This window comes from Amorphotheca resinae (assembly GCF_003019875.1).
Source record: "Amorphotheca resinae ATCC 22711 unplaced genomic scaffold M430scaffold_15, whole genome shotgun sequence".
NCBI classification, from domain to species: domain Eukaryota; kingdom Fungi; phylum Ascomycota; class Leotiomycetes; order Helotiales; family Amorphothecaceae; genus Amorphotheca; species Amorphotheca resinae.
Window position 1 is genome coordinate 417,696 of NW_020194485.1, and position 9,930 is coordinate 427,625.

The 9,930-nt window shown below is 47.0% G+C and overlaps 3 protein-coding genes across 3 annotated transcripts; 1 reads left to right on the forward strand and 2 right to left on the reverse strand.

Moving 5' to 3' along the window:
• Positions 1–452: 452 nt before the first annotated feature.
• M430DRAFT_111080 (hypothetical protein) lies at positions 453–1,541 on the reverse strand (the record flags this gene model as incomplete). The annotated part of the gene is made up of 2 exons (XM_024861410.1): positions 453–1,238; positions 1,299–1,541. 2 exons carry the CDS (start codon positions 1,539–1,541, stop codon positions 453–455), a joined length of 1,029 nt encoding a protein of 342 aa, XP_024716530.1.
• A 1,072-nt stretch (positions 1,542–2,613) lies between these two features.
• On the forward strand, positions 2,614–3,670 carry M430DRAFT_54593 (hypothetical protein; the record flags this gene model as incomplete). The annotated part of the gene is made up of 2 exons (XM_024868482.1): positions 2,614–2,785; positions 2,853–3,670. The coding sequence occupies 2 exons, from the start codon at positions 2,614–2,616 to the stop codon at positions 3,668–3,670; spliced, it is 990 nt and encodes a 329-aa protein (XP_024716531.1).
• Positions 3,671–4,668: 998 nt separating this feature from the next.
• M430DRAFT_148752 (hypothetical protein) lies at positions 4,669–9,891 on the reverse strand (the record flags this gene model as incomplete). The annotated part of the gene is made up of 7 exons (XM_024863139.1): positions 4,669–4,967; positions 8,416–8,463; positions 8,527–9,209; positions 9,262–9,329; positions 9,385–9,465; positions 9,521–9,732; positions 9,792–9,891. 7 exons carry the CDS (start codon positions 9,889–9,891, stop codon positions 4,672–4,674), a joined length of 1,488 nt encoding a protein of 495 aa, XP_024716532.1.
• Between the last annotated feature and the right edge of the window lie 39 nt (positions 9,892–9,930).

Consider the following 9,930-nt stretch of genomic DNA (forward strand, 5'->3'; position numbering starts at 1 on the left):
TTGAGAAAACGCTATTAACAATATGAGTTAGTTGTCACGAATACACCTCTTTATAAACCTGAACATATTTTGTCGCATATATCTCTATGCCGAGACCAAGAAGATGCTCATCCCCTCGAAATTCCGGGTTAATTGAAGTTCTTAGGACGCCTACTTCAATGTATAAAGTCCAAGAGACATCTACCTTCTTGGGTGGGCATTGATGATGATGATATTAATTTACGTCCATTGCCGGCACAAAGGAAAGATTTTCATTTGAGAGGACGGCATTTCAATATTTCTTTTTATAAATAAAAGACATCCCTCCACATATACTCGAGGAGGATATACTCGCATATGACCACAAATCAAAAGCACGAAAGAAACCATCGCTATCTATAAGCACCAGGGTATCCCACAACCAACTCCCTCTATTAAGGTCAATTGCCATCATCATCCAACGCCTCAACGCCTCAACGACCACTGTACTGATTTTCTTGCGAGGAAAGGAACCTGTCTCTGGACATCTGTGATTCTTCATCGTACGGCATACTCTCCAGCTTGATATCCCGCGCCGCTTTCGACTTGCGGAACGAGAAAGTCGCCTGGTGCCACACTCCCTGGAAGCAAACGGCCGGGTGCAAGAAAGTCAAGCAGAAACAAGCGATGATGATCATGAGGCCTTCCATGACCATGAACACTGCCTCGTCATTGACAAAAAGCGTGCCGTTGAAACCGCCCGAGAGCTCGATGCATCGGTAGATGCATCGCGCCAAGATGGTGACGGTGGCGATGACGAGTCCGACGAGGAAGCTTTTGAAGAGGCGTGTCTCGACAAGACTCACGTACCGTGGGTTCCATGTTCCTCTATGCGTCCAGACTCTGTACGCGAACTCGCTCCCCAGGACGCAGAACAGAAGCAGGGAGAAGACCTGGAAGGCCAGACCCGCCAACATGATGTTCTTGCCAAGATCTGAATCCGAGTGGGTGTTCGCGGTCGAGGCAATGGCACCTCCCACTGCCTGGAGGACGAGACTAATCAAGTCGCATGTGCAGAAGACAAATGTGTACGTGCGGGGCGAGAGACGCGAAAGGTGTGTGCCATAGACGATCACGATTCTGGCGAGGCAGAGGTAGATGGCAGCACTCAACAGCGCCGGGGCGATAGTAAGTGTGACGAGGTACATGAGGAAGTCGTTGTTGTCGAATGGAGAGCTGTGAAGTAAGATCCGACCAATGTAGCCAATGATCTCAAGAAGCTATTGAGATGGGTTAGTAAAGAGCGGCGAGCGCAGATAATACGGCTTTTGGATAAGTACCAGTCCCAGAATCATAGCCGTCATATAACCCCAGATCTTATGCTTGATGCCCAAGTAGAGTTGTCCGACTAAGAAAACACCGAAGATGGCAGTGTACAAGGCATTCCCAGCGAGTGTTGGAATGTACAGGAAGCTTGCCATGGACAAGTCGCAAGTTTGCAGGGTACAGAGCTCGGGATTCTCAAGCAGAGTAGCATTGCCATAGCCAGTGCCATTGCCATTATTATGAGTGAGGTTGGACATGGTGAGAAGAACAGAGAAGAAGCTGGGGATTCAGGGGCGGAAGCGAAAGGTAGATAGACTTGAGAAGAAACGGACGATAATGACAAAAAAGGGGCAGGCTTACGATGATGAGGAAATCAACTTAACTTATATATTCTCCATAGATGCTCACGGAGAAGCGGCGCAGCATTTTGTTGGTATTGCGTGTTGGAGAAGCAGTTGGACGGGGAATCGGTGCAAAACATGGCGATGGCCATACGCGGCGTTGGAGCTGGGGTTCGTATTAACGTATAACGGGGCTGAGATGGGTTAGTCAGCAGCCTTTGCGGGAAACAATTGGTCGTCTCGTGACCGGCCGCTTGACGGTCAGACGGGACGGGGATTCTGCTGGCAATTCGACTGCCAACTTGTACGTACAGACGTCCCCGGCGTATGTGAGAAATGTAAGACGGGAAATAATAAGAGAGAAAGAAGGGAGATCATCACACTGCCTCCCCGCAATCTGCGGAACCACGTCGACTGTCAACTCGGAGAAGAGCTTCTTGCCCCATGGTTGTCAAAAGAGGGCAGAGATCTGAAGAGACGGCAAGTAACTTGACTTGGCTCCTTGACGATTGGACAAGGACCCAGGTACTAGGGAGACTACCTAGGACCCTTGGGCACAGCGCTTAACACTCTGATGGCTGGCGTTGACTGTGGTTGGAATAGGCCCAGGGCCAGGACAACAAGAAAACATTTCAGGTCTGGAACGACAGGGCCTTGCCTGTCGATCGCTGCATGTTGGAGTGACGAACAAACAGTGCGGTTGTGGCTGTACTGTGTATTTATAACTTTATAACTTTATAACTTTATATTGTTGTTCCCTTTTGTCCCTTTTGTAACTGATTTACACATTAAAGTGTTCAGCCTCATTCGGATGGCCCGTGCGCCGCGTTCGGGTTCGCGTTCAACTCGCTTCTTGTTTCTCAGTTCTCAGCCTGGCAGAAGGACAGTTATGTATCTTCACCTCTTTTCAAGGGCAACAACGCCACAACTCTCCTCGCAAAGCAAGTGAGAAGTCGAACCCACGAGGTCTCGAGCACCTCTTCTCGCAATGGCAGAGACATCGACACCAACCCCACCTCCATCCTCCGGCCCCAGCACTCCCCCCTCAAGTGCAGCCGAGCAGGCAAGAATCCGCAAGGAACGCCGCGAAGCCAAGATTCGCGCCGGAGGCTCTGCCCGCCTGAACAAGATCACCGGTCTAGGTGGTGGAATCCAACGAGGTATCCCATTCCATCCCAGGCTACGACCGCTCTGCGTACAAGGCGCCCCGGACTGACATCTCCTCAGATCCACCACCACAGCCCACAGCCTCCACCGCGCACGCCGACCCCGAAGAGGTAGACATCTCCCAACACTACTACGAGCCCAGCAAGACCGCGCGGTCCCGCAACAATGCCGCTCCCGCTCCCGCGCCGCCGCAGCAGCAACAGCTCAACGACCAACAGCTCCGCCAGATGATGCTCGGTTTTGACCCAGCGTCCACGCCAACCCCGGCATCCAACCCCTTTGCCGGCCCGGGCATGGCGGCAGCAGGAGCAGGAGCAGGAGCCGAGGACCCTATGATGAAGATGCTGCAGCAGATGCTGGGCGGGGCGGCTGGCGGGGGTGCGGACGGCATGCCTGCGTTCGCTGGGATGCCGAACGCGGCCGGCCCGACGACGACGACGACGGCAACAGCAGCGGATCCGTACGCCTACCTATGGCGCATCATCCACGCGGTATTTGCTCTGGGGTTCGGGCTGTACATCGCGTTCACGACGCAGTTCACGGGGTCGCGGGCCGACAGGGAATCATCGTCTGGGCTGGCGGCGGCGTACATATCTGAAGATGGGACTGGCCGTTCGGGGGTGACGCCCGCGTCGGTGCATTTCTTCTGGGTGTTCGCTACGGCGGAGGTGCTGCTGCAGACGAGCAGGTTCTTCGTGGAGAAGGGGCGGGTGCAATCGAATGGTATGCTAGGCATGGTTGCGGGGTTCTTGCCGGAGCCGTATAAGGGCTATGTGGCACTGGTGATGAGGTACTCGAGGATTTGGACCACTATAAGCGCTGATGCTATGGCTTTGGTTTTTGTATTGGGCGTTTGTGCCTGGTGGAGAGGTACTTGATTGATTCCCCTCCTCGCCGGCTACATAAAGATAATATAATCGTCCACTACTACCCACCCCTTTGCTATTCCAATATGTGACATTGTGTACTTTGTGCTGTGAGACCTCAAACACCCGGAAGTAGACCGAATTGGAATATGTTACCAGTTCCCATCTTAAACCCATCCTTTCTTTCGCGCGCCTTTCATCAATACCTAGCACACACAGCCTCAGGATATACCTTACCTTAAATCAACATCCATCCATCCATCCATCCATCCATCCATTCCCCATAACGCATAACCCAGAATCAATCTCAAAAACAGCAGATCTCATATCATATCATATCCACAGATATGGCGCCCAGAGACTATCCTTACCAACTCTAGAAACCAACCGAGAAGGGACCTGGATTATCGGGTTTCTTTCTTTCTTTCTTTCTGGGTGACTATGATGGTTTGATGGGATAGATACAGACTTTCTAAGAGAACTTGTGGTATATAACTCTCTCTTTCAAGAAGACATATGGGGTAGTTGTTTTCAACTACAATAGGCACTTACAAGTGAGGCAAGAACTGCCAGCCGCTTACAATGAGGGCAAGAAGATTGTTGTCTAAAGCCTCTGGTGCAGTTCTTATATGTGCCAAGTCATCACAAATGCCTACAGACAGACGTGATTGAGCAGAGATTTCAAATGCCTATACACACAGACGTGATTGAGCAGAGTGTTTGGGACTCCGAAATCAATTCATGATTTTTGACTAATGATTTTGATCTTGCATGCTGACCTCAAAATCATCAATATGTACAAGCTATGATTTCGCTTTCGTCAAGTAAACGCCATGCGCGAACTGAAAAAAATTATGCACACGTCTAGCAGTGTCCGGTCAAATCGACCACAGATCTTTGTAGAATCCCCTTTTAGACTTTTGGTAGCCAGAAATGCCAAATGAAAACCCCCTAGATACTACCAAACTTTGATGCGATGGAAGATATGAAACTATCCATATCGTTTTATTCCCTTATGCTGCGACACCGTTTCTGAGCTTCTTGGCCACGGGGGCATCGACAGCTGCATCCGGCTGTCTCTTCTCGGGTATCGCACTCTCCTTCTCCTTCTTGGCAAACAATGCCCTTTCCTCGTCAGTCATGTTGGGCAGAAGATCGACATCCTGTCCCGACTTGATGCTGCGGTGGAAAGCACGGATGATGGAGTCGGCATCATCAACAGCAATTGGGCGAATGTCGGCCAGGGACTTGATCTTGGCAGTACATTCCTTGTATTGTTCATCGGTCATCTCGATGTTCAACTGTGCAGCTCTTGACTTGATAGCATTCCATCCAGTCAAACGAGATGCGAAGTGGACGTATCGGGACATTCCGAAATCAGCAGGGTTGATGATTTCGTATGTGGATGGGTTGTTGAGGATGGCCTTGGCGTGGATACCGCCTCGGCAGAATTCCATACATCACCTTATGGGGAGTATGGGGAGTATGAGGAGAGAGGCTTGTACTTACTTGAATACGAGTCGCTGGAAACTCAGCAGCTCTGAGCTTGGTGTTCTATAGAGGCCCTCGATATGAAGAAAGAAGAAAGAAGAAGACTCAGAAAAGATAAAGTATTGCGGTTGGTATCTTTCGTGGTTGATAGAGTGTTTGAAGACTGTTCAAGAATCAAGATATCGCCTGCTTATACAGTTCTAACGCAAAAGTTCTCGTCTATTTTAACCGGGACCCCGTACCTTAGCAGTACCCCCTATATTAATTAATACATAACTGTCCTAGTTTACATAGTAATTCCAATACAAATACAGACAATTTAACATAAGAAACAGGGCTATTTTCTGCCCTTAAAAAATCAACAGGTCGGCTAGAATTAAGTCTAATATTTAGTGTACTACCCGTTAGCCGCGATACAGGCCTAGATCCTACTCCTTATACTCCCGAGTAGCGCGTTAAACAGACTCTAATCTAGAGTATCCTAGGCAGCCTATAAACAGCTTTCGAGACGCTATCTAGTATATTCTGACTCTATTTTGTCTACTACGACGTCCGGAAATATCTTATAGACCCGGACTTTAAGCTACTACTAGACGTGTTCGATCAGGTTTAGATTAGGCGAATAAGGAGGCTAATCTGTTAACATAAGGATCTTATAGTCCGTAAACCACTCTTGTACCTTACGTGCCGTATGTATTAGAGCGTTATCTTACATGAATTCGTATCCTAGCTTAAGGGTTTAAAAGATAGGGGCTACCTCTACCTCTAGAACCTCTAAATAAGACTCTACCGAATACCTATGTTTTGTAGCCTCGAAATCGCGATCTATAATATAGAGGTTTGATCTCCTAGTATCCTAAAAGCAAGCCTAGACTATAACCTTTATATTCTTCTTCGTACCGTATGTTTAGACTATCGAGCGTTACTATTTCTAAGCCGGCGTACAAAAGCACTATTCGTCTCGATTACCCTACCCCCGCTCTATAGAATACTCGTTACTCTAAACTACTATTCCCTACTCCTTGTTCGTCTAGACTTCGTGTTTTTTACACTAGGTAAGCCGAGTAGCCGCTATTTTTAGTATAAGAAAGGGACGGCGTTTAGCCTTCTAATTGTGTATCCTATACTTCTCGAGTAGCCGTTTGATCGTATCCTTTAAATAAGACAGAGAGTAAGCGTTAATGACTTTATAGTAAGTGTCTTTTAGGTTTAGATAGACGTAACAAAGTATTCGACGTTCTTTAACAGCTGTTATTAAGGAAGGACGGCTAGTACGAGGCTATAAGGCCCCTTTGACCTATAATCCGTCGAGTTGTAGAGTTGATTTGATAGTCGAAATAAGGATATTAAGCTACCTCGTGATGTTAGGGACTTTCGAACCTAATCTACTTATACTACAGATCTGTCTTCTTTAATAAGGACTAAGATCAGGCCTACGGTACGAGTTCCCTAATATCGAACCTAGGGGAGTACGTTGTAGTAGCATATTTGTGTTGTATGTGTAGAAGGGTAGAAGGGTAAAACGCGAAAAATCGCGCTTTACGTGATTTAGCCGAGAACTTTTGCGTGGTGACTGTACATTAAGCAGACAAGGCAGTATCTGTGATTCACAGTCAATACATTTGTTTGTAACAACACACCACGATTCACAAGACAAAAACTACATTAGTGAATCGCAGCAGAACGCACTACAATTCACAGAGCAAACTACATCTATGATTCATAGAACAGAATACATGTTTGTATCACAGAAGATAGTACAGTTCATAGAACAAAATATGTGTTTGTATTACAGAAGTAACTATATGTTTGTGCTTCACAGACTAATGCTTTGCCTGTGGCCTAAATCTAACACCTAGTAACAATTACAGAGTAGTATGTAGACAAATAAGCCTGCCTGTTTAAGTAATCAATAATTACTTATATGTGGATGAATTTCATTTTAGCATCCTCATTTTTGTGTCCCTTGCCCAAGTACCTTAAAGGGGGGCGCAGGGCCATTATGACAGTCCTGGGACGGTCAATTGACCAGCCAAATGTGTGACTATCCCTACTTTCTGAGCTTCTTAGAGCACTATCAATTGATCCATCCTAGTCTAGTATAATCCTCTAATAGTATGCTCAAAACAGAATTGACAGGACTTAATTATAACAGTTAATATCGAATTAACAGTCATATTAGAGATCTTGTCTATTTGCATATAGACAAGATTTCTAATAGGACAGTTATTAAGCAAGGATAGTCTTTCTTCGGGGACGGTCCTGGGATGGTCACAGGATGGCCACGGATACTAGTGATTAGTAAGCAAAAATAACCTATAGCCGACCGAGGCCGACCGAGCTTACAGTCAACTGCCCGCGCCCTCTCTGCCCCCCCCTCTATAGTAGCCCCCTCTATACCTGGTATACACCCCTACGCGTAAACTTTAGCTAAATCGATTGATTTTAATGCTTTTAAAATCTAAGTGTTGATTATTATAGAATAGGAGGGCTACCGAGTACGTAAGAACTCTAAAAACTTAAAAGTAAGCATAATAAAGATGTCAAAAAGGAAGGTATTCTATAAAGGAAGGAACGCCTATAGTACACGTGATTAGACCGTTCCTTATAGTTGATTATATTTAAATAAGGAATGATCCTTTTAAATAAGACAGTCAATTACTATAAGGACAGTCTGTTTAAAAGGATAGTCAATTTAGCGAGGATGGTCAACACTCGGGGATAGTCTAGGATAGTCACAGGATAGTCATTCTAAATAAAATAGTTTAAATAGAACGCTAAGCTTTTATATAGACAATAAATTTTTATGATTGTCAAATGATGATCAAGGTATGATCAAGGTATGATCAAGGTATGATCAATCTAGAGAGACTGCCATAGGACTGTCATAATGGCCCTGCGCCCCCCTTTAAGGTACAGTACGCGCAGAATTTCAAGCGAAACTTTTCTATTTACAGCAAGCTATCTGCATGTAGCAAATCAAGAAGAGGCAGAAGAAAATGAATGGCATCCGACTAAACAGCTACATCTGGAGTGGAATTCAATGGGGCCAGTAGTGTGTCCGAAATATCCTTTCCAAGCACGCGACTACGATGGAAAGCTCGGATAATAGAATCAGTATCATCAATGTTGATCTGAGGGAGAGCACATTAGCTTCTGTGATCATCTAGATATGTCAACTCTACATAGACTTACAGGTCTGATATCAGCAAGCTGCTTGATCTTGGCAGTGCACTCTTTGTACTGTTCATCTGTCATATCCATACCAAGCTGAATAGCTCTTGACTTGATGGCATTCCATCCAGTAATACGTGCTAAATCCCATATTAGCACTTCTATTAATCATGACAGAGCATCGGAAAGATATCAAAACATACATGCAAAGTGGATGTATCTTGTCATGCCAAAATCCGCCGGATTGATGATCTCGTACGTTGATGGGTTATTGAGAATAGCCTTCGAATGAATGCCGCTCTTATGTGTGAAGGCACAGAAGCCAGTGATGTAATTGTTAAACGGTATGTTGACTTCCACAGCTTGAGCAACAAGATCCTCAATATCCTTGAGCTTCTCAAGCTTGTACTTGCTCATGACATAGTCTCGGTCGGCAACAATCATACGTGCCATGAGACCACCAAGGGGGGTGATACCATTTCGCTCACCAATACCCAGCACTGAGGTATCGATGTGGGTCGCACCAGCCTCCAATGCACAGTAAGCATTTGCAATCGCACATCCGGTGTCGTTGTGGAAATGGGTCTCAATGTCACAGCTGACAACACCACGGAGGGTTCGGATCAAGTCGTAGACTTGTCGGGGGGTTGCGCAGCCAACAGTGTCAGCAATGCCGACTCGGTTGACACCAATCTTATCAACTGTAGAGTAGATTGAGAGGAGATCGACCAGGTTTGATCGGAAGGAGTCTTCGCTGGAGAATCGGATTTCGATGCCGTGTGACTTGACGTAGTTGATAACTTCGATTGCGGTGTTTGTGATGTAGGCCATGTCCTTGCCATGGGAGTGCTCCATGAGGTATGAAGAAGTGCCAATAACGACATCACTTGAGGAAAGAAATTTAGTAAAAGCAGTATCGGTGCTGAGGTTCGACTTACACTCCGTCAACACCGGTCTGGACTGCAATTCTTGCATCGTCCATGTGGCATCGGATGTGTGTGAGAATCTACTCATGTCAGCAACGTTTGAAAGATTAGGCGGTGAAGGATGGGGGCACCCACCTTTGCCTTCAAACCCAACTTGCAGATGGCCTCGCAATCAGCCCTTGATTGCTCGGATGCAGCTGGGGAAGTCAACTCGATCTGTACATTCTCAGTCAGCACCGATGCCCGAGCAATCGTCCCGTCTCTGACTCACATAGTCAACACCGAAATCATCCAGAGCCTTGGCGATCTCGATCTTCTTGGCGGTGTCAAAGAAAGCATTGGCGAACTGTTCGCCCTCTCGCAGAGTGCTCTCAATGATCTTGAAATTCGAGACGTTGCTCAAGAAGTCGCCGACGGGCTGGTATGGGTTTGAGCGGTGGTGGGGGTTTAACTTGGTCTCGAGACCGGTGAATCCAGGGTGGGCTGCAATCGAGTTAGTGATATCGATGCACGAGGAGAGAGGGCAGATTGAGGTTCAGTACCATCAGCTCCGTTGGCCTTGCCATTGGAGGTGCCATTGGAGGTGCCGTTGACATGGCCGTTGCCGTTGGCGACGGCCTCGGGTTCGCAGGACGGGCACATATTGGGGAGACGGTTGGGGGGGGTTCCAATCGATGGTGG